Below are 25,081 nucleotides of genomic sequence, written 5' to 3' on the forward strand. Positions count from 1 at the left end.
AGCCGGGGAGAGCTGAGCGCAGGTTCTACCTCAGGGAAGTTAGCTGTGTAAACCCGGATAGCGGTGAAGAGGGGTTTCAGGCCCAATGGCGACTGTGGAAGCAAGCGGAAGCGATGGGAAAGGGCAAGGGGTGGAGACCCCCGTCACCTATTATCGTTTGGAGGAGGTGGCGAAGCGTAACTCCTTGAAGGAGATTTGGCTGGTGATCCACGGGCGAGTCTACGATATCACCCGCTTCCTTAACGAGGTGGGCGGCCCCTGGGAGATGCTGGGATGAGGGGTAGTCGGGCCCCGAAAGCTGCTAAGGGTGTGTGTAGAGGGAAATGAGGTCAGGTTGAAGGCGATGAGGCGTACGAAAAGGACCGCAGCCCCCGAGAGGGAAACGGGGGGCGGGGTGGGGGCCTTATATATGCATGCATTTCTAGCCAGCACTAAATTCTAGTGCCTTAAATATGTTATTTATTACGTACAATGCATTGAGCACTTACTGTGTGCCAGGCTAAACTCTAAGCCATTACGATCCCCATTTTACAGAAAGGGCAGCTGAGTCTCGAGAGACTGAGGATTCTAAAGGCCACACATTTAACAGCCTAGAGCCATTCGAACCTAGTTCTGAAGGGCTCCAAACCTGTGCTCTTTCCACTCTGCCTTCTGAAGTAATACCATTTTTGGTTTTTATTTTCTTGAGAAGCTGAGATTCTTCCCCCTCCCCCATAATGTTGCGTTTATTTTTTTCTAATTTGAATTGACATTGAGGCCAAAGGGTCATGAGTTGACCTTTTCTGGCCGTTGACTCAGGTTCTGTCATTCTCTTAAATCTTCAATTACACAAGTTCTCCTTGAGACTATGGTGCAGCTGAGTGATTTTTTTTTTTTTTTAATTTAAGGAAATAGGAGAGACGTTTAATTTGTTTAAACGAATTTTATTGAGATGTAATTTTACATACAATAAATTGTGTCCATTTAAAATATACAGTTTGATGAGTTTTGACAAATGTATTCACCCATGTAATCACAACTCCAATTAAGAAAGAGCATTTCCATCACCCTAAAAAGTTCCCTCCTTCTCATATGCACCCCCAATCCATGATGCTTTGAGATTTCATATATAAACATTTACTACATATCATATATATAGGTGTGTATCATTTTATTTTGAGTTAGATCTTGTGGTTAATTCCTTGGAAATTCTTGCATAATGTAACCTTACTGTGACTGAGAAAAAAGTTCCTTTCTATTCTTGTCTGAAGAAATACACTAGTAAAATACTTTTTCTACTAATTTGGGGCAAAGGGGAGAGATCTCTACACCCTCATTCATAGATCTATAAAAACATTTAAAATGTAAAATTTCACAAAAAGGACATTGTTGTTAATAAATCTTCCTAGTGGCCAATAAATTAACATAATAAATTTTAGTAACTTCTTCCATTTGTATGGTATATGGCATTTTATGTTTTCACAAGTGCTTTTCCATTATTTCATCCTCAAAATAACTATTTGAGAGTGACTTGGATAGTAGTGATCCTTATTTTAATGGGTACAAGAAACAGGTTCAGAGAGATTTTGGTCATACAGTCGATTAGTGGCAAAGTCTAGTTTAGATGGGTCTTGTCTACATGGGTTTCTTTAGATTTAGATTTCTCTTGTCGACATGGTATTACTTGAGAATGCTAGCCTTAGCTGTTACGTCTTTTGGTGTATGCCTCATAGTAAGTTTCAGATGTGGGTTGTAGCATGTTAAAGCATAGTTCATAATAGGTAGGTACTACTGGTTTTCATTTGTGGTTCTATTTTCCCCAAGTTTCTTCTTGATTTATTCAGAATATGTAATGAACTTAGGAGGAACACTCAGTGCTTACAGGGGACATGAATTCAAACTTGAGTAGTGGCTGCTAACCTGGTTCATCACATGCTGATGGAGCCAGAGACATCACAGACAGCTGTGTCAAAGGCTTCCCTTGAAGCTTGAGCTGCAGATCTTAACCTGCAGTTAGCCATTTTACGCACCTGTTCTGTAGTCCCTGTCCCTGTTTCCTTGTGCATTCCAAGCCTATTCATTCACTTACTCATTCACATGGTTATCAAGTGTCTACTGTGTGCCAGTAACCATTCTAGGTGCTGAGGATACAGCGGTGGGTAATCAAACAGTTAAGCCATCTGTGGGAAGTGCTAAGTAGAAAAGTAGAGAAGAGGGTTATGGATGTGTATGGGATGAGGGTGTGAGGATCAGGGGTTGAAAGTTTAGGGATGATGGCCAGAGATAGATGGTTTTATTAAGATGATGGCTGGAGTAAAGGCCAGAAGGAAGTTAAGGGAGCCAGCCATGTGGGTATGTGCAGGAAGAGCATTCCTGGTAGAGGGAGGAAGTTCAAAGGCCTTGAGATGTGGAGGTATGTGTGGTGTGTTTGAGGAACGAGGGAGGCCATAGTGGCTGGATAGCAGTAAATGAGGTCAGCACACTCAGGGGAGAGCGGCTCAAGTACAGCTTTGCAGTTTTTAGAAAGGATTTTGACTTTTGTTCTGAGAAGGGAAACCACAGTGGAGCAGAGGAGTGACATGATGCAACTGAAATGGTTTGGTAGTATCACTCTGACTGCACTGTTGAGAAGAGACTGAAGGAGGGCAAAGGCAGAAATAAGGAGCCCAGTTAGGAGGCTGGGCAAAAGATGTGGCTTGGACCAGGGCGATGGCAGTGGGGGTAGTGAGAAGTGTCAGAGTTTGGATGTGTTGTGATGGTAGAGACAGTAGGGTTTCATGATGCATTGGATTTGAGGAGTGAGAGGAAAAGAGTCAAGGATGACACCAAGTTTTTGGCCTTCAGGTCTGGAAGAATATGGTTGCTCTTAGATGAGATGGGGAAGACCTAAGGAGTTTAGTCTGTCCTACAGCCACCTTCTTTCACATTTTAGATATAATTTGCAAGGATTGGCAATGTGATGTAGGGAAGTTAGAACAGGTACTCTTTTTATGGAACTCGGGTTAATTTTTTCATTTTTGGATAGGTCACACAGGTATACAGTAAAAGCCTTCTTCCCATCTGTGCAAAGTTAACTACTGTTGTTTATGTGTCCTTCTAGAGTTTTGTTCTGTATATATAAGCAAAAGTGAGCGTAGTCCCTCCCACTCTTTTTTTACGCAAGAGGTAGCATACTGTACACACTATTCTGTGCTTTTTTTTTTTTCCGTTTACTCAGGAATCATTCCACATCGATACCTGGAACACATCCTTATTCTTTATTAGAATTCTAGAAAACTCTATGAAGAATTTTATTATTCATAGAATTTGTTGTCTGGCTCATAATTTATTTAAGCAGTCTCCTATTGATACACGTTTAGGTTGTTAGTAATATTTTGCTATCTAGGTTTTTTCCTCCTCCAAGTAAGCTATTGAAATCTAATGTACATATACTGAAATGTACAGATTTCATATATAGAGTTTGTTGAGTTTTTGACAAATGTCTCACCTGTGTAATCACCATCACAGTCAATATATAGAATGTTTCTACCACCTCTGCTCTTGTCTAACCATTGATTTGATTTCTAACACTAGAAAACTGTATGTACTTTTTTGTGTCTGGTGTCTTTTATCTGTGAGATTCATCTATGTTTTTTCTATGTTTCAGCAATTCGTTCCTATTTATTGCTGTTTGTTTAATTGTATGATTATACTAAAATTTGTTTATTCACCTGTTGATTAACATTTGGGTTGTTTCTATTTTTTGGCTATTATGAATAAAGCTGCTATGTACTTTCATGTACAAATCTTTGTGTGGACGTATGTTTCCGTTCCTCTTGGGTAACTAGGAGTGAGATTGCTGGGTCATATTTTTTGTTTGTTTGTTTGTTTGTTTGTTTAACCTTTTAAGCAACTGCCAGACCTTTTCCCAAAGTGTCTACATCATTGTACACTTCCACCAGCAAAGCCTGAGGTTTCCAGTTTCTCCACATCCTCATTGACACATAGTATTTGTCATTTTACTTTTAGCGATTCTAGTGGGTGTGTACTAGTATGTAATTGTTGTAACTTGCCTTTCCCTAATGACTAATGATGTTAAGTATCTTCATGAGCTGATTTTGCCATTAGTATGTCTTTGTAAGGTGTCTGTTCAGTCTTGCCTGTTTTGTAATTGGGTTGTTTGTTTTCATATTATTGACTTGAAAGTGTTCTTTATATATTCTGAATGCAAGTCCTTTCAGATATATGTATTGCAAATATATTCTCCCAGACTTTTCATTTTCTTGTCATTTGAAGAGAATGTTGGTGAATTATTATTTATATGAAGTATAATTCTAATGGCTGGATTCTGGCTTTGGTGTCTAAGTGTCTGGTTCAGTTTCCTACTTTACCCCTTAATCGTGTAACCTTGGGCACATAAGCTCTGTAAAGGCCCTTTACATCTGTAAAATGGAGATAATAGTACCTAATCCACAGGGTTGTTGTTCGAATAATTGATTTAGATAATACATATAAAGGCTTCTGGTACTGGCATAAGGAGCTCAGTAATTGTTAGCAGTTATTTTTATTAATAAAAAATTATACTTTTTTCTGCAGCATTTTTTGAGTGCTTAGTAAATGGCAGATGATCGAATATTTAAAATTTACTGCCTTGGACTTGCAGGCCGGTGAGAACTGTGCACAAGTAATTGTCATGCATGGTAGAGAGTGATCTTGCCTTCAGAAAGACTGAGAATGCAGGCTCTTTTTGGTGCAACCCTAGAATAACCCCTGAAAGCATCATTAGAGTTTGACCAATAACATTTCTTACTTGATTTCTCCAAAGCTGGTCAAAAGAAAGTCCAGTTTACCCACGAGTATCTCATGGAATTAAGAAATCTATAAAAGGAGTCCTGTCTTTCCGTGAGCAGTCCTAAGTGGTCAGTCCTAGGGAAGGCTATGAATAAGATGAGGTGAATTTAACCTCCAGCACTGTCCGGGTGAGAGGCCCTTATCAACAAATTGGCTTGCACTTATTTATTCATTTTGCCTGTGGGCATGGGTGAGCACATGCCAGAGAGGAAGAGAGAGCACATAGGAGGGAAAGAGGGCAAAGTATTTGTTCCCTAGATCTTACCACTGTGTTCCAGGTGCCATACTATGTTCTGGAATACAGCCATGAGTAAGAAAACTGTGCTCCGTGTTCTTATGGAGCTTATAGTCTAGTAGGGGAAGAAAAACATTAAATAAATAATTGCAGTTGTGATAAACAAATACCGTGAAGGTATTCTGTTGTAGTATTTATTTGTTTATAAAGGGTGAGAGGTGAGTGAAAATGAAATACTTTGTCAGAGAAAGAGCTGTGTAGGAAGTCATAAATTCAACAATTCCCTGAAATATCTCAAGCTACTAATAACTTTGCTATCCTTTTGCTTTGAAAGGCAATGTAATACTTATGTTATACATAAAGAAAAAGTATCTTCTAGGTACATAGGTTAGGTGCATAGAGCAAACTGGGACACAGTTCCAAAACTAATGGCTTAAAACAGCTGAGAATTTTCAGATGTGAAACAGATTAGTGGAGGCTATCTTACTCTTGCTTTAAAATGGCATGCTTAAGTACTGGGATGGGGGACCCACCCACTGGTTGGAGACCTTCTGGTGACAAAACAAGTTATTCTTATCCTCAAGGAGCTCATAGGCAAGTGATAGGACTGGGTGATGACACTTAAGAGTTGTTATGCTTCAGTTGAATTCATCTTTAAGACAGTGATGATCATATTAGTCCTGCTTAAAAGATGGTAATAAAAAGGAACTACTTAAAAGCATTACTTGATATGTCAAAAATATGAATTTAGGTATGTCAAATAACTAAATTCTAAATTTGTTAGTTCTAAGTAAATGTTTATTGACTGTTTAGGTCAGGAACTGTGCTAAATGTAACTTTTAAAAAATTGTTTATTTTCTGAATAGGTAATGCTTTGCTTGGTAAAGCAATTTCAAAAGGATGTATAGTTTAAAGTCTTCCCTCCTCCCTGTCTCCCAGCTAACACATTGTCTTCAATGTTTCAAGGGAGATTTTATGCATAGGCCCACATATATGTATATCTGCTTTTTATAATCAGAGATAACATACAAACTGCACCTCTCTCTTTTTGAGTACAAAATATTTCATATCTTTATCTCATGTAATACTCCCAATAGTAGTTAAGACAGGTGCTCATTATCTCCATTTTACAAACAGGAAACAAAGATATCTCAGTTTTTAAATAACTTGTCCAGGGTCATATAGCTTGTAAGTTATAGATAGAATTTACTTCGTAGGTATGGAAGTAGTGATTTTGATGTTGCTTATTTATTTAACTTTTTAATTTTGAAACCATTTCAAACTTACAGAGAAGTTGCAACAATAGAATAAAGGATTTCATATATCCTTTGCCCAGAGTCTCTTTTAGGGTTTCTGTAGCAGTCTTAGTAATGTTGGCAAAGGAATGGACCCTGGAGTACACATTGTTTCCAGCTATCTTGCCTCTCTAGCCTCCTTCAGTCTGGAACAGTTCTTCAGTCTTTCCTTGGCTTTCATGACCTGGATATTTTTGGAGATCACAGGTCAGTCGTTTTGCAGACTACCTCTCAATTTGCAATTGTCCTAAGTTTCCTCACAAGTATACTCATACTGTGCAATTTTGGCCAGAATATCACAGAAATTATGTTGTGTTCTTCCCATTGCATCCTATCAGGTAGCATACAATGTCGATTGGTTTACCTTACTCCCATTAAAGAGAGAAAAGAGAAAAGAGAGAGGGAGGGGAAAGGAACTTATGTTGGTTTGCTTTTCAGAGTGTGCTCTGTTCTGTAAGTATCTTTTCCTTGCAGCATCCCGGAGGAGAAGAGGTTCTACTGGAACAAGCTGGTGCAGATGCAAGTGAAAGCTTTGAAGATGTAGGCCACTCCTTAGATGCCAGAGAAATGCTAAAGCAGTACTATATTGGTGATGTGCATCCGGTAAGAACGAACTGAGCTAGGAGTGCTTATGGAGAGGAAGGTTCCCGGACAGCCACAGAATAACGGGAATTCATTCAACCTCGCCATCAGGCTAAATTTTCTCCCAAATCATCTAGCCTTACTGTGCTAAGATACAGGTTCCTGTTTGTAAAACATCACATGTAGCATCTCTGAAAAGCTAAGGAAACTGATTTTGGATTTTAAAAAAATGATTAGTTTTTGTAATTCAGTTAATAACATTTCTACCTAAAGTAGTGGTTTGGTAGTTCTCGCAAATTCCTTTCTAAAGGTGTTAACTATGGACTTTCTAAACCATACATTCCATTCTAACAAGGGACCCTGATATGCTCAGAGTCAGGGATGGGTGGGGGGGCAGTACCCTTCTAAGACCCTGATGTCTCAGGGAATTCACTATTACCAGAATGCAGTATCAGGTTCCAAAGTTAGAAACAAGCATGTAGTGACGGTTTATTTGGATATGCCTTAAAATTTTTGTTTTCCTCTTTTAACAGAATGACCTTAAACCTGAAAGTGATAGCAAGGTAAGAAGTCATCTGTTTCTCTTGTGTGTTTCAAGTATTTCTATATAGAAATGCTTTTTAAAACATTACTTTTTCCCCCCAAGCAAAAATCCTATTTTTCAGGAATTTGGACTCAGTACCACCTCAGAAAAAAAGGATAGCTAAGTCTTGAACAGTAGGAAACATTTTGCTCATGCTTCTATTTGCTTTTTAAAAAAATCGAAACTAAAGCCATGCCCCGTGTGTTTTCGAAAGAAATTAGTTTATGGGTTCAGTTGTAGAAAAGTATTTATTATTCTTACATTAAATAGTACAAATGATAATAATTGCTTCTATGTTGGAAAAAATTGGAAAGTTGATTTTTCTCTTACAAGTCTTAGAAAGAATTGTAGACTGAAGTAATTGACTAGAACAGGCCTTTCTGACCCTGTTTCCCAAATTTCATCTTTTTATCATAGACGCTCCAGTGGGCCTACACCCTTCCCATTTACTCAGTGACACAGCAAAAACAAAACATTAAATATTTGAAAACCTTAATGTGCACTGCATAATGCACCAGGAAGAAAATATGAATGCCTTCGTGCCTTCCACAAACGGAGTGGTTCGTCTTCCTTATTCCCTCATGATTTTCTTTGACTTCAGCCCTTTGGGTAGCTATTACACTATGCTCTGATGTAAGGGGACAGCAGTTTCGCTGCTGCCTTGGACAGTGTGGAGGTGATGCTCCTTCCCCTTTTCCTCCTAGCTTCTTGCTTTCCTTTCCTCATTGAGTTGGAATTATTGAACACATTTGACACAGCAATTAAAGTTGGCGTAGACACAAGAATTCTTTCAACTCAGATTGCTTGACAGTGTCTGCCATCTGTTGCCCTGCAATCCAGACTGTTAGTGTAAATTAGCTCTTTTGTCTTGCTGCATTTTGCTACCCTGAACTGTTGAATTGTTTATGAAGGGGGGTGAAATGCTTCTTTAAATGCTTCGTGAGCACTGTTGGTTTGTTTGTCCTTCCCTCCTAACACATGTACTGTCCATTCTTGAATCCTCACTTGTGTAATGAGGGGAAAATTTGAACTAAGCCTGGCCTTGTTTATTGAACAACAAGCAAACATTGCTCTCAGAGGTCAACATTTGATTCAGGGGATAGTCCCATTTGTACAGGAGGTGCACCTGGTATCTATGAGCCATAACCCACTTCTACACAGCAACCATGAGAGCACCTTTATATTAGAACAATAGAAAAACTATTTTGGGGATTATAATGTCTAGAAGTCTAAAAATTGCTTCCTGTTGCTGTTTTTCTTCTTTGGTAGCACAATATGTAGATAGGATCACTCTAAGGAATGGAGAGTAGTGATTTTTGAATGTTGCTCCCGTGTCACCTATATTGGTATCCCTTAGCTTATTTTCTGAAATGTGTATTTCCTGGGCTTCCATTACTACTGACTCATAATCTCTGGAGGTGGGTCTTGGGAATCTGCATTTAAAGTAACTCATGTAGCCGAGCAGCAGACTTTTTGCTGAATGATATGCCCGTGTTTTCATTTGAAAACTTAGGGAACTTTAATTCTCTTCTATGAAAAGCACTGCCTGCCTTCTATGGGCCAAAGAATTAGAGATGTTTCAGCTAAATTAAAACTGTTGAGCCTTGGACATTTGGTAGGAAATATAGAAAAAGAAACCCTTTCAGTTCACTAAATTCTATAATTTAGAAGTCTCCAAATGTAGTTTGGCCTCTGCCTGGGTTGAACAGTGATTGAAGGCAGTGTTTTCAAGACCCTGTTTTCCTCATGAACGTTGCAACCAAAGAACGGTCTCCATTTAGTGGAGAGTCTGGCGATTGCTTCCAGTCACTGTGCTGTGCTTCAGGCAGGTCGGGCAAGCAGAGCCTTTTGGAAAAGTTTCAAGACCACCTACATAGGTTGTCATAGAGCTGCAGTTTAACTTGATTTCAGTTCTAGGAAGAATTTCTTGATCCCTCAGATTTATTTCTTACAGAGGTTTTAAATAGGCACTTCTGTGTCTAGGATGTAGGTTGTCTTCGTTAAAATTTTTCTGTCTCTGGTTTAAATATTCATCATGAAGATATGGATGTAAAGTTCATTTCATTAATACTTTCATTTGGTTAAGGGTTTCTGAACCTCTGAAGCAGTGACTTTTTAAGCCTAATTAAGAGGTGTCTTCTGCCTTATGGGACAGTTTCCATTTTCCTTCTCCCTTCCCTCTATTTCTCCACTTCTTCTCTCCTCCCTCCACATCTCCATATCTCTTACCTGCCTGAATACCATCCTTCCCACCCCCTCAACCCCCCGCCAGCACCACGACCACCAACAGAAGACAACAGCAGCCATAATAACAAAACACCCAAAACATATCTATTTCAGAATATAAATCAGGAACCTTTCTCCAGTTTTTTTGAAATTACCTTTCATACTGCTTTTGCTGTGACAAAGGTAAATGATAGTCACCATTGTTTTCTTTTGAGATTGATAATGCCTGAGGTTCAAGGCCCTGAAATATTATAATACTGAAACTTAAAAGCTTCGAAACTACAGATCTGGCAATAGACGTTTTTTTTACCTGTTTCAGTCCAAGATAACTAACTAGAATTAAAAAACCTTTTAGCTTCTTCCTTGCTGGCTTAGTCCCCATGCTGGGAGCCATCAACCTTCTGTTTCACATCTGACCTAATATTTTTCTGATCTGCGTTTGGCTATGGAAACTCACCTTAGAAACAGACTTAGTTTTCTGTGCCAGTTTGCCTGCCTCCCTGCTGTGCTGCAAGTAACCTAGACAGCTTTGTGGTTCATGAACTTGCTCTTTTGATTATGCGTTTACCTTTTGGTTAGCTGTTTTATCATTCAGTCTACCATCAGTTCAGGAAATAAGGTACATACAAATGCTGTCCTGACCAAAAAACGTGAGCACCGTTTCGTTCATTTATTCAGCACATATTATCTAGGTGACCATTCAACTGCTTCACTAGTCAAATCTCATTACAACGAATTGACCCAATAACTTGACCATTTTTTTATTTATATTTTTTGAATGCATAAGTACATGATGTACATGGTAGAGAAAAAAAAGTGTACTATAAAAAATGACACCCCAATCAATCGATCTATAGATAGGCGGACCAACTATCCCTTCCTTAAAAAAAAAAATTTCATACACACTGTTCTTCACCTTCCTTCTTTTTACTTAAATGTTTTGCATTAGTGATTGTTCCTTATCACTTCATAAAGATCTCTCATTCTTTTTAATAGATATTTAGTATTCCATATACAAGTTTTAATGAGATGACATTTGTTGTAAACAGGAATTGATCTGGTTTTTAAAAAACAAGATTGTCTCTATAAAGACAACATATTTTTGAAAATTAATTTTTTAACTTCTGTTTAAGTGTTTTTTTTATTTATTTTATTTTATTATTATTTATTTTTATTATTTATTTATTTTTTTAACAGGACTTTATTCCAAGTCAAGTTGTTGTTCTTTCAATCTTAGTTGTGGAGGGTGCCGTTCAGCTTCAAGTTGTTGTCCTTTCAGTCTTAGTTGTGGAGGGCACAGCTCAGCTCCAGGTCCAGTTGGCGTTGCTAGTTGCAGGGGGCACAGCCCACCATCCCTTGCAGGAGTCGAACCGGCAACCTTGTGGTTGAGAGCCCACTGGCCCATGTGGGAATTGAACTGGCAGCCTTCGGAGTTAGGAGCATGGAGCCCTAACCGCCTGAGCCAGTGGGCCGGCCTGGCAAAATCACTCTTGAAAGACAAAATACCTTTGCTGAGTGAGCTCAAGGATTAATGTCTTCATCTTGTAATGCTCCATTTGGTGTCAGGACACCAAATCAGCCCTCCAATGTTATAAGTTTTTCATTTGTTAGGTCGCAGTAGAAGTAATTTTATTAGTGTTTTAATATTTTTTCTTCAGTGATGTCTTCACAATGGGTTCTTGAGAGAGTTGTATAGAAACTTATTTTTTAAAAATTATTTTATTTTTAAAATTATTTTTTTCAGTTACAGTTGGCATTAAATATTTTCTATTAATTTCAGGTGTACAGCATAGTGGTTAGACATTTATATAATTTAAGAAGTGATCCCCCCGACTAGTCTAGTACCCACCTGGCACTGTACAAAATTATTACAATATTATTAACTATATTCTCTGTACCTTACTTTACTTCCCCGTGACTATTTTGTAACTACCAATTTGTACTTCTTACTCCCTTCCCCTTTCTCACCCACCCTCCAGTTCCCCACCTTCGGCAACCATCAGTTTGTTCTCCATATCTGTGAGTCTGTTTCTGAAACTTGTTTTTAGAGGGTGTTTTTCATCCTTGAATTTTGTCCCTAATCTACAGGAGGATATTTTTTCTATGACTGTGCCGATTCTAGGGACACATGCTTTACTAGACAGCAACTGTTAAAACTGTATTCTCATAAAGAAAGAAACTTCAGTACATAGGAGCCTTCATGAGAACGTTGTCCTCACGATCATACGATATGGCCAGGTCGTAGTTGGGATTATAAAATGCTGAAATCATGTACTTTCAATACTCAAACTTTTTAGGTTGTAAGATGAACCTAATACTAAAATTCACATAGTGATAGCTCATGGTAAAGTCCACTGTATTATGGGGGAAAAAACTTTTTCCAGTAAAAGTCCACTGTATTATGGGGGAAAAAACTTTTTCCAGTAGTATTTGAAGCCAGAAGTTCCCAAGTTGTTTTTCATAAGTTACTGGTCATGTAGATACCATCGTGTTCTAAATAAAAAGCTGTAAAAAGTACCAGACCACCCAAATACTCATTACATTTGCTGAAGGTGTCCTGTGGCTTAAAATTCACTTTTTCTAATTTTAAATACTTAGAATCCTCTTGGCATAGCCAATATCCAATTTAGGAATTAAAACATAAGTTCCTTATATGCGTTATAATCTAGTTATCTTTTATTTAAACCTTTGAAAGTCTAAAGATAAACTATGAAGACGTACTTACAATGCCATACTTACAACGTTAAGGCATCATAATCATAATTCTGGCACGTTGTTTCCTATGTTTATGTCCTGGTGACAAACTGCACCATTTTTTAAGCGTGTGTTCTCCCATGTTTTTTCATAAAAAGAGTTCCATAGTGAAACCACCCGTGCTGACCCCCAAGTCCCCTCCCATATATTTGCCAATTATGACATTTCTTTATCATTCTTTCAACAGTGTCGTGAGGGTTGGTACTCACGGCGCAGTGCCTTTCAGAAGAGTATCTGGAAGAGCACACTTTTATATACCTGCTGTCAGATAGAAAAATCTGCATGTGGTAGTGCTCCTTCAGTCTTCCTGGACCTGGGAGAACGGTGTTTCCTTCTCTATGGCCTTTACAAGGCTGCTTTTGTAGGTTTTGCTAAAATGCTATTGGGTCAGAAAATTGTGCTGAGTTAATTGAATATGACTTAGAATTCAAGTTCATGTGGTCTGAGCCTTTTATAAGTGAGGAAACTGATGCGGCATCAAGCTTGAAGATTTCAAATGTAATTTCAGTTCTGAGCAGCTTTATGAAAAGCTTACTCAGAGATGAAATATTTCCTTTTATCCTGTGAAGTTTAGTTTTTGTATTTATATATATATATTAATATATTTACTTTTTTAATTTATGAGGAAATTAAAGCCTTAATGAACCTTGAATTTTAGGAACCAGTTTATTAAACAGCAATTTCTGTTAATTTTGAACTGAAATCAGAGTAGACCTAAAGCAGTTTGGTTGTTTGGAAATGTATTCCAAATTCCTTGGAGAATAAAGAAACATGCATATTAATTACTTGGTAAGGCTTTTGCCAGAACTTTGCATTTACTCTGCTGTCTTGTAACTAAAATCATACAGTATTGCAATTACTACTTTCCATGCCAAAGAGTGAGAGCAGTCACTGTTCTCTTGACCAAAAATCTTGCATGTAAATTAAAATGTGGGCAAGAACATAACCAGCCAGATATGCTTGAACCCCCAAAGGGATATGTAGAAATTTCACGTAAACATCCATTAGATTCAGCACAGCGTTTTGGAGTGGAAATGAGAATTGGGGAACTGTGTATAGAGAGCACGGAAGGGTGGAGGTGAAGAAAGGTTTTGTGTTAATAGAACCTTTTTCTTTTTAATTTTGTAAATTTAAAAATAACTTGTTTGGCTTCTTTCCAAACTTGGCTGAGGTAGTTGGCTACTAAGAGCAGTGTCTTAAATAACTCTTTCATTACAGTTGATTAAAAGCGGAGTCACTATAGTTTGGCATTTACTTGGCTGTCAGTCTCCTAAAGAGAGGACACACTTTTTTCTCTTCTCCTTCCTTCAGTGTTGAGGAAATTGGTCTTTTTTGCCTCCAGGGATGGATTGATTTTAAAACACGGGTGGAGGTACTTAGTTGAAAAACACGTATATTTTAATTTTTTTGTTGCTTGCTAGAAGCTATTGCAATTCAGCATTTTATGGTCCTGGTTCTCTCTGGTCTCTCTTCCTTTTTTTCTCTCTCAGTTCTCTCTGGTCTCTCTCCCTTTTTTTCTCTCTCAGTTTGTTCACTACGTTATCTAAAGCTCACTCTAGTTAGCACGTGTCCAGGGCTTTTGGTTGTAAAAGAGGCTAAAAGCTTTGAAATCTAGAGAACTCATTTATACGAGTTATATATGGCTTTAAATGTGAGTACAGATTAAACATCTAATATAATACATATATTACTCCATAGTGTTCTCGTGTAAACCTTTTAAGTTATCCCATTTTTTAAAAATACTAACTCTACTTTTTTTGTTGTAAATCATTGGTATGTATGTGGATAAAGCATAAAAGACCATGGACATTTTCTTGATGCAATTCAGTTATTTCTTGGCTACTATAGTGGAATGTTTAAAAAGGCAACATTATAAATTAACCACTACCACTAACACCACCTTCCAAATCTGTAAAACATTTGCTGTATTTTCACAGAGATTGATGACCTGTGACATGTTTTAATTAGCCCTATTCATACTATTCTGGTAGAGATGTCCCAAATAATAGTTATCATCAAGGTCTCAAAGAAGTGTAGTAGCATATAAATATGGTTTATCTAAAACTGTTTATTAGACGTTGTACTTGCCTATCGGCTAATTTCTTTCAGGTTTGGGGCATGTATTCATTTGCATGACAGTGTTTTGGATATATAAAGTTAAAACTCATTTCATGGTCTGCTCTAAAGTATCTAGGCTAGTATGTAGAGTTTTTGGAAATTCTTGGAGATTACTGAAGATGGTGGTTAAACAGTTAATGTTCTGAGTTCACACCCAGGCATACTTCTACATACTGACAAAGATGATACTTTGGGCCGCGGTAACCTGTGCTAATGGGTTATTGTCCTCTGGCAGTAATTTAGCAGGCCTTTTGTACTATACAGTTAGTTAATAGAATCAACAACTTCATTTGATATATGCTTAATTTGAATTTAAAAAGTTTAGTAACGGCTTTATTAATACATAATTCGGATCCCACCTAGTTCACCTATTTAAGATATACAAGTCAAGGCTTTTTACTATATTCACAGAATTGTGCAACCATAATCACAGTCAGTTTTGGAACATTTTCATCATTCCAAAAAGAAACCCCAAACCATTAGCAGTCATTTTCAATTTTCCTCCAACTCTTCTTCCCCTGAGCCCTGGGCAACCAGTGCTCTGCTTTCTACCTCTAGATGGACTTATTCTGAACATTTCATACAAATGGACTTATAATATGTGTTATTTTTTTTTGTATCTGGCTTCTTTCACTTAGCGTGATGTTTTCAAGATTCATCCATGGTAGCATATATCAGTACTTCATTACTTTATATTGCCATGATTTTGTTTTTAAGGTTATTTAGGTATTTTCTTTCCCTTAACTCCATTCTTCCCCTTTTCATTGTGAAATAAGCCCTAAGGTTTCTAATCATAATTATTACAATTTCAGAGAGTAAGCCAGCTCAGTTCTGTAAGTCAGAAAACATCATCTGCATGCTCTAGAGTTAATCTGTATATTACAGTTAATCTGTATGTTACAAGAATTTTTATTCAGAATATGTTTTCAGAAAATCTGATCTTAGCTACTGCCAGGGGCAAGCCCAGCTGAACCAGCATATTGTTGTGACTGCAAATTAGTCCATTTCAATATAGTTTGTACCAATAGCATTTTTTTACATTTAAAAAATGTCTAGGTCATTTCTTTATCCTTCTGTTAATGGTTCTTTACTAGGGAGTACCAGTATATTATCAGAAGTAGAATTCCCGGTATTCCCATTGCATATAGATTTGTAAACATGAAATTGCATGAAAGATGAAGTTCTGTTATTAGCTATAGAGTTCATATGGATATTCAAGAAGATTTATATAATGTGTTAATCTTCATTCTTTTTGTTTCTCATTTTTCAATATGCATCTTCTTCAGGACCCTTCGAAAAATAACACATGCAAAAGGTTAGTATCCCCTTAATGCACTTCCTTATACTCAGTATAATGTCTGGCAAGAGGTTCTTCTGTAAATATACATGTATGACTTAAGAGTACAGTTTGACACCTAATTCTTAGTATATGTTCTGCTGAAGCGAGCACAAGACAGCTAATTTTTTTTTGGCTAAAATTATTATAAATTCAGCAATTCCTTAGCATTAGCAAAATTGATTTTTATAGTTTTATCATTTGGAGTAATCGCAGAAGATCATGCCTTGAGAAGTTTTTAAATTTTGTGATGTGAATTGCAATCACATTCAGTGAGAGGCTAGTATGCATGGACAAGTAATTACTATTAAGTCAGGCCCAGTCTGTGCAGCTCAGCTCAGCTATAAAACCACCTAAAAGTTCCACCTAAAACTTAAGGTCATTTAATTCTCACAACCACTCAGTAAGGTAAGGTACTATTACTACATTTTACAAAAGAAAAAAATTACGTATTGAAGTCATATACAAGAATTTGGATTTTTCCAAAGGTTTACTTACAAAATGTCTCTTGTGGTAATACCAGTAATATAGTAGTATTAGCTCTGAAAGGTATAAATTTACCATGTCTTAAGTGCCTCTACTTGTGATGACTGTGAATCTTTGGCTTGTAAAAAATCTTTACAGAGATTATATAAAGCTCTCTGTTTTATCTCTCTGAGGTCCCACTTAAAGCAATTCAGAGAGAGAAAATGTATATTTTTTTCCCCCACAAAAGTATTATGTGGGGTTTTTTTTGTTTGTTTTTTTTAATTTGAGGTGATGGACAGAATGTTAGAAAAGTGCAAACTTAAAGGAAACTTAGTAAATTCAGCTTCCTTAATATTGAGGACTTATTTTATGCTTAGCCAAGTGCTTCATAAAGAATATGAAAATACAAGCAACAAGCTTGCAATGCACTTACGCAACAGATAAAACTGATTAAGATTTATTATGCAGAATACATAAAGAATTCCTACAAATTAATTTTTAAAAAAACAGTAGAATATGAGAAAAAGACTTAAACAAGTACCCTACAGAAGAGGAAACACAAATATAAGCATATGAAAAAAAGGTTTAATTTCATTTGTCATCAGAGAGATGCAAATTAAAATCACAGGGTATATATATTTCACACCAGATTGGCAAAAATTGAAAATTCTAGAAATCAGAGTAGCTGTTTTGGGAGTATAGCAGCAAGATTCTTAGGCCCTCTGAGGGTAATATAAGTGGGTACAATCACTTTGGAAAACAGATTGGCATTATCTAGTAAATTTGGCAATATGAGTAACTTGACCCAGCAATTCCATTTCTAGGGGTGTACTCGAGAGAAATGTGTGCACAAGTATACCAGGAAACACATGCCAGAATGTTCATAGCAGCATTATTCAAGATCTTAAAATATGGGAATAACCCAAATAACCATTCATTAATAAAATAAATGAATTCATTCTGGTATATTCATACAGTGGAATACTATAAAGCAATCAAAAGAAATTAATCACAACTACATGCAATAACCTGAGTGAATCTCCAAGAAGAGAGTTCTTTCTTACGTCCAGGAAGTTACTGTTGAAACTTAATCTCCTTTGGTGCAGTATAAATGCATTTTCTCTGGTTCTGTTCTGGTGGCAGTTAAGTATTATGAAGGATTTTATGAGGGTTGGTGGTCAACCTTTCTTAGTCTTTTGTACTGAAGAATTTATCCTCATTGTTTTCTCAAGGATCCTGCTTTTGAACTCTTTTGTCTCTTGTGGTTGCTCTCCAAGATACTTGAATTCATGACTACAGGGAGATTACTTCTAAGTTCCTATGTGTCATATTGCTGTTGGACTTGCCAACTTGCTTTTTTTCTTTTTTTTAAACAAAGCTACCTGGCTGATACTCTAAACTTGTCCAGAGTGGCTTTTGCCATACTTAAATGTACAAAGTGCTAGGCATGTTTAGGCAAAGAGACACCTTTTTATTATTAAACCTCAGCTGGCTTTACAAAGCCTTTTAATACCAAGACTGCATATGTCTTAAATAGAGGAGCAGCCAGGTCATTTGGATCATGGAAGAATCACACCTTAAAACTAGCAGTGCTAATAAGCTCTGTTGGCGAAAAATTATTTTAAGGAGAAGGATGACTGTTCTGAAACTCCTAAGGAATGTCTCTTACAGGACTTTTTAAGCCAACTGTCATTTACCTAACTTTATTAGAACTATCAACCTGCCGTGTGTGTGTGTGTGTCTGTCCTTACTTAACTAGAAATTAAGAGGATGGTTTTGCAATCAGACTGCTTGACTAACTTCGCTTTGTGATTTTGGATGCAAAGCTTGTATTTCCTATATATATAATATATAATAGTAGAACCTATTTCATAGGGGTTATTGTGAGGATTAAATTTAAAAAAATGCATGTGAGACAGATACAATATTGCCAATAGTTGTATTAGATGTTGTTGCTTCTAATTTTGGAATTATATATATGTAAAATGGTGGCTTTTTTCTGTTTAAAAATGTGAATTGTAGAATATGTGAAAAAGCACAAAGAAGAAAAATTTGAATTATTTATAATTCCATAACCCAGAAAGAATCACTATATGTCTTTGAAAAAACACATATGGAGGTGTGTATATGTATCTTTTTTTGGAGTCATACTATACATTCCATTCTTAATTTTTAAAAAAATGTCATTTAATATTGTCACTCCAGATGTTTGTTCTTCAGCTGCTGTATGATAAAAGCTGTTAAATTACCTAAAGTAAACCAAAACTCTATGCTCCTAAGAATATTAAAATGTGAGTGCTGAAAGATAACAGATGTTTGGTATAAAATGTTCACGACTTTATTGCTTTCTCCCCCAACTTCTAGTTGCTGGTCCTACTGGATTTTCCCCATCGTAGGCGCCATGCTCTTAGGTTTCCTGTACCGTTACTACTACACATCGGAAAGCAGATCCTCCTGAGGAGGCCTTGGTGAATTTTGGAAAGCATAACCACTTGGGAGTGAAAATTAGACACTTGTTTGGAGGCTGCAGTGGTGCCCTATCCTCAAATCTTGCCAGAGTTGTATTCTTCCCCCTTGGACCCCAGATGGTTGGCCAGGCATCCACCTCAGACCTGGGGACAGTGTCCTTCTTTCTCAGAGCCTTACTCCCAAAGCACCTGCTCACTGTTCTGTGTCCTTGCCAATGTTTCCTCTCTTCACTGGTTTCCATGAGCACTTTCATAGTACAAAATTTTCTGTTAATTATTGCAGTCCGTATGTCCCTAGTGACATTGCCCTTTGGTAAAAATGCCTGCTCTCTAATACTTTGAATGCACGTTAGACTTTCTTAACACAGCAGCACACTCTCGTTGTGAAGCTTTTCTCTTTCCATTTTTCTTTTAAGTAAATATTATTTTTTAATTCTGACTTAATTCTATTATTTGTCTTAAGGGGTTTAATTCATGAAGTAAAGTTGCACACCTATGACTTGAAACACAACTGCCAAATGATCTTGTTCCTTGTTTATATTTGTTAAAGGCAGAAAGAGCCATGTGATTGTCCCCTCCCTCCCGAGCTAGGACAGCAGGTAGCTCTCGCCACCTCCCAAGTCCACCAAGCGGTGCTGGGCACAACTCTGCATCCCTTTTCTTTCTTGGAGTGGAGAGAAACAGGAAAACGGAGAGATGAATTGGGGTGCTAGGGCAAATTCAGAGCAATCTTTCCTTTGAAAACTACTGAGAACTACTATAGGACAGTAGTTTAGAAAAAGTACCAAAGACTTCATCCTTTACTTTGGTTTGGCACCCATTTCTAGCCATCATCTTTCTTTTTTTTTTTTCTTTCCCCCAACCATCTCTTATTAGTTAAATGTAAGTTTGTAATTATGTCTATAGAGCTTTACCAGGGATTTTTGCTGCTTTTTTTGGTTTATTGATTAGAAATTTTCTTATTCCCCATTTTTCTCAAAAGTAAGGGGCTCCAAATTGTCCAGAGATAAAAGTATTTGATCTTGTCTGCTCCAGTAAAATAACTTCCATAGTCAAGTGGCACTTGAAAGGGGGAGAGGGTGACAAGAGAATGTTTTCCATTTCATCTGCATTTTACCTCCATGGCTCCAATTTGTAGCTTTGGTTTTTTTTTCCATTGGAGGGGCAGGGGAGAAAAAAAAATACTGGTAGTTTTTATCCTCTGATGAGTATTTCATTGAGGAGTAGGTTATTAGAATTATGTTACTGTTTCTTCTTGGTTCAGGAATTTCTTTGGCATATTTGACTTTACTTTTTTATCCTGTGGAAGCACCTGAGGAGACAATACATGGCTGTTCTCTGTTAACAACTGTTGGTGGCGATCCTTCTCCCCGTCCTTTGAGGATTACTAGTCTGCTCCTGAGCCATCGTCCTATGAGCAGGGAGCAGTGTGGGCCATGGGCATTGCTCAGCATCTGCTCCCTGCGTCCTGCTTGCCAGGGACTTGACAAGATGGGAAACTGCCCAGCAAACCAGTGTCTGCCCATGCAAACTATTTAAGAAAAAGTTCAACCCAGGTCTTGTATCCTGTGATTTAGCAGTTGAGTGAATTCGGAATTCATCAAAATAATATCACCCTTGTATTTGCACACTTGGATATGACATTCAGGAGTAATTTGGGGGGATTTCTGGATGACTTTTATACATCAGGGATGGGGTATAGTCAAACTTCTATCGTTAGAAAATGTTTTGTATGTAGTATAAGATGCCACTTTAAGATAATTTTTGAAAAAAAATTCTTGGTTATAGTGTAGCAAAAGTGGGGTGACTACTGGATGCTCCTTCATCTGAAGGCAAAGAAGTGTTGCCTTGAATAAGAATTGGTATGTAATTGCTGTAAGTTGCATGATTACATGGGACCATGTAGGGTAGAAGTAAAGAACAAAGGGGTATTGAGCTAGAAAGGGAACACTCAGGCTAAAACTAAGCCGGAAGATAACTTGGACCATTTAAAAGTGTGCTGGCAGTCTCCAGAACTGAATGAAAAACATCTGGCTTATAAGAAACATTAAAGAACGATAGTCTTAAGTAAAATTGGTGTTTTTGATAATTTTTAGGGTAAACAACAATGCAAAAGTTATGTTTTTCTATTTCATATTGGTTGCCTTTTCCTGTTTATATCTGGACTTGTTTTTACTCAGAGCCAGAGGAAAAGATTTTCAGACTTTGTCTGTACCATCCATGAAATCCATCCCATACCCAGGGCTTCTTTTGATCTACTGCTAATGTGATGTCACTTTATATTATAAAAACCACTTTTGAGTCCATTTGCTATTATTCTGCTGCCTATATAAACAGCCAGGTGAAAAGCAGAGCTTGTGTGAGTGTTTGCAGAGGTTTTTCTGAACAATAAAGTAATGCAGTATGTTAGCCAAATCCATCAAAAAGGACTTTTGTTTTAAGAGGTAGACTCGAATTTTCAAAACAGTCTCAACATTGGTAGGTCATGAAAACCCCTCTGGAGCAAGTGGAGCCAGTCCCTGTTGGCTGACTGTGTCTCCTGGAACCAGTCTCTGGGTATTTGATTTATTTCCAAGGAAGATTAGCTGTGGCTGTACACCGTACTGTACACATAATGTCTGGGAATCACAAAAGGAGGAGATGAGGGAAAGTTTGTGCCACCAAAATGGGGATGTTAGTGCCAGGTTTCCAAAATTTCCTAGCCCCTGTCTCTTGGGACTTGGTTCGGTTTCCAACCAAACTTAGACATTTGTAAAGGCAAGAAAGTGGTGGGGACAGAGTTTATATTGTGTTTAATTCTTATGTGACCACTTAAGCAGAAACAAAAATCCATTAGAACCTATAATTTGAGCCTGTAAAGTTCTCTGAGCAGTTGTCATAAAAGCATATGTTGTGAAATAAGAGCATTGTTGAATTTATAGTCATTTAGTCCTGATGTAGAGCAATGAAAAATGCTTTACAGGCCAGTATATCATTACTCATGGTATTTCGTGCTTAAAACCTCAAGTGATAGCTATCTGGTTAAATTCTGTTTTAGGAGATTAAAATGCAGAACGTTAATGTTCATTACTTCCTTCCTGGGAGAAATGGATTCAGGCATGTCTCAACATGCCTGAATTGATTCCTTTTTAACCATCTCATTTGGTTCCCATATATCAGAAAAGTAATGGGGAGTTTGGTCCCATTTGGCTATTGTGCTCTGAAAGAGCCTGGTTTGGAATTTGTGGGGTGATCTCAGAGGGAGGTTCCAAGAAGCAGAGGTATTTAAGTTACCTACCCTACATCTAGCTTAATCTTCCTCATGAATTTTACAAGCTGCTCTTTGCACACATCTATATTTTACATTTGCTAAAACATTATTACGGTTATTTAACTTTCTTTTTACTTCACCCTTGACTGTGAATGAGTAATATTAACATTTCCTTTTGTGTATTCAATAATGGAGTTTGTTTACCTATTTTATTTCAGCATATTTTGAACAAAGATCTTTGTCTCTTTCTGTTGGAATGTGCACATAATGAATGTTTGTTAGAACTACACACAATAAAGATACTGTTTTCCTTTTCTTGCCCTGACTACAGTTATTTTTTTTTAACTTTTTTTTTTTTTTTTAAAGTAGATGTGTTTGCTCTTTAATCCTCAGGTGTTCTGGAAGAATTTGAAGATCATGAAAGTTACCTGTATCTGTGCTAATTGCTGTGTAATGTGGGGAGTTCTGTGGGTCTTCAGGATTCTTGCAGCACCTCTTTCCTGGAAGGGATTTGCTTGTTTGCTCGTTTGATAATCATGAGAGGCAAAAATCAAGACTTTTGCTGTATTGATGGATGTGAAGTGGCAACCAGGTAGACACGTTGAGAGTTCTGTTTTTACCGAAACCATTTGGTAAAGAGAAGCCAGTACAAGGTAATAATATTTTGTTATCTGCAATGCCAGTCTTCACATGATTGTTTTTCTTGGAAATAGCTAACCTGTTAGGGAAAATTAAACACTGAAATTGAAGTTCTAGTGACTGTGTTAAGGAAACAAGGGAAATAAATGATTTTTCTCATTAATTAAAACCTACTGATAGCCTGCTAACATTACTAACGAGACATCGTTCATGAGGGCTTTAGGTATTTCACTATTGCGTGAACCAAGAGTTACAAGATAGGATAGTTCCTTCTTACTAGCATTTGAATCTAATGTTTAATCCTAATATTTCACATCACTGTACTCTTCCTGATGCTGAGTAGTTGGCAGGTGTCTTGCAAATCCTGGTTGCTTCCTGAAAGCCTGAGGTAGAAGAATATGATTCAATTTTGTAAATTTAAGGTTAGAAATACCAGTCCACTAAATTTTTGGTAATCGTAGGTAACAGTAACTTTGATTAGCTTAAATAGATACCTACACTATGTATTTTGAGGTCCACTCAGCTTAATCACATATATGCCAGCATTTTAAAAACTTAATTCTTTTATGAAGCATTATGGAGGGAGAGACTAGCGTTGCTTTCAGGCAAAGCATGAAGATGCAGTTGTTAATGCTGTCACTTATGTGACCCCTGCTGTGTGCCATGCCATGTCTTTGATAGTTAAACATTTCTGATCCTTCTCCTATAGGACCCTTCCCTGGTAGTTAGGCATATCCAAATTTTACCGATGCCTCAGAGAGCCACTTGACTTACCTGGGGCCACACAGTTAACAGGAGAGCTGGCATTTAAAAACCCAAATCTAGCCCTAAAACTCAGTTTCTGCTGTTGGTGGTTTTACATAAAAGCTAAGCTCTCGCTGTGCCAAAATATATAATATGCTCAACGAATCTACTAATGATTCCCATATATAGATGTTTCTGTGTATGATTTATAAAATTGGACCAATAATGTAATTTTCTTAGTGGATACTAAAAAATAGCTACTGTTTAGAAGTCTTAGTTGTTGAAGATAATCATAGCAGAAACAACTTATTTAAAATGAACCTTGCATCCTTTGCAAAACAGTTTCTTGAAGCCAGTTAATGAGAATTTTGATTTGAACTAAGTTAATAGAAATAACTTTTGGTAAAAGGTAATATATAGGATAGAGAGTTGGGGACCGTCGAAGAAATCTTAAGCAGCACAGAAGTCCTTGCATAACTTCATCTAACCCATCACCTTCCATCCCATCACCTAACGTAGGATCCTGGATAAAATTAACCTGGACCTATATGTGTAAATATATTCTTTTTAATGAGAAGTAATTGTTAATTGATTGGCTTGACCTTAGCCTCCTCTGAACCGATCTCCATGAATTGGGGAAATCTGAGAAATGGAAATCTACTTTGAGCATGTAACATAAGATTAGGAAACTTGTCATTTTCAGCTTTCAAAATTATTATACTGTATCATGAAACGGTGATTCAAGTTCATTGGAGAAAGCACAACAATGCAAATACAAACGCTGTTTGTTACAAGTGTGACCAACGGAATCTTTGATCATCATTGCCGGTCTCAACAAGGCAGATTCCTCCTGACCCTAATCTCTGGACTGAAACAATGTTAGCTTTAGAACCACATGGACCTAGAAAGTGAAAAGTGAAAAAACCCCAGGTGTTTGAATTTCATTTTCTCCTAAAGAAATTTGCTTTGGGATCTTCTCTCTAGTTTCCTCATCTAAATTTTTCAGAAACAGAAGTGGTATTACCTTACAAAACAATAGGATGATGTTCACAATAAAAACATATCTTCTCACAAATCTGCCCACTTTAATTACCCAAGAAATCTAATCAGGAATAAATAGAGATAGCAGTTGGGAGAAGCTAAACCATGAGCGGCACAGGAAATTGAGCTTTCCAAGATTCCCAGTCTGACCCGTTTTCCTCTTCTGTATCCTTTTAAAACTGTTTAGGATTTTTCCTTAGCTCTCATCCTTACCCCTGCCTCACCCTTCTTGAACTACTTTGCCTTATGTTTTACTCAACAAATGACAAGGTAACACCTCCGCTATACTTCTCTTCATTTTTAAGTGCTGTGCCACAAAAATGTACCCAACAGTCTGTCCCAGAGAACATTTGGAAGAAATAAAGCTGATTTGTTTATAATTTGGGCCGTTTATGTAAAACGAGTGCAATTCTGTTTGAACATCTCCATTGGCCTTCGTTTAAGGTGAAATTCTCCCTCTGGACCTTTCATGTGTGAGTCAATAAATTTGCTTTTTGTGTTAAGCTAGTTCAAATTGAGTGTCTGAGACTCAA

General features: G+C 37.2%; 1 protein-coding gene across 2 annotated transcripts; it reads left to right on the top strand.

Annotated features, from left to right (window-relative positions):
• Positions 1–25,062, top strand: LOC117034488 (cytochrome b5 type B). 2 transcript variants are annotated; one of them, XM_033127437.1, is made up of 5 exons: positions 1–247; positions 6,814–6,942; positions 7,455–7,484; positions 15,889–15,917; positions 22,518–25,062. In XM_033127437.1, the coding sequence occupies exons 1-5, from the start codon at positions 86–88 to the stop codon at positions 22,534–22,536; spliced, it is 369 nt and encodes a 122-aa protein (XP_032983328.1). In that variant the 5' UTR covers positions 1–85; the 3' UTR covers positions 22,537–25,062. The 2 variants fall into 2 exon arrangements, with proteins under 2 accessions (XP_032983328.1, XP_032983327.1); XM_033127436.1 differs by lacking the exon at positions 22,518–25,062 and adding an exon at positions 18,771–22,442.
• The last annotated feature ends 19 nt before the right edge of the window (positions 25,063–25,081 follow it).

The sequence above is a fragment of the Rhinolophus ferrumequinum genome, chromosome 15, assembly GCF_004115265.2.
Source record: "Rhinolophus ferrumequinum isolate MPI-CBG mRhiFer1 chromosome 15, mRhiFer1_v1.p, whole genome shotgun sequence".
NCBI classification, from domain to species: Eukaryota; Metazoa; Chordata; class Mammalia; order Chiroptera; family Rhinolophidae; genus Rhinolophus; species Rhinolophus ferrumequinum.

Excerpts from the sequence above, each read along its gene's own strand:
- LOC117034488 (XM_033127436.1), top strand. The coding sequence starts at position 86 with ATGGCGACTGTGGAAGCAAGCGGAAGCGATGGGAAAGGGCAAGGGGTG. Across the intron at positions 6,943-7,454 it reads ATATTGGTGATGTGCATCCG|AATGACCTTAAACCTGAAAG; the intron begins GTAAGAACGAAC and ends CTCTTTTAACAG. Across the intron at positions 15,918-18,770 it reads AAAAATAACACATGCAAAAG|TTGCTGGTCCTACTGGATTT; the intron begins GTTAGTATCCCC and ends CCCAACTTCTAG.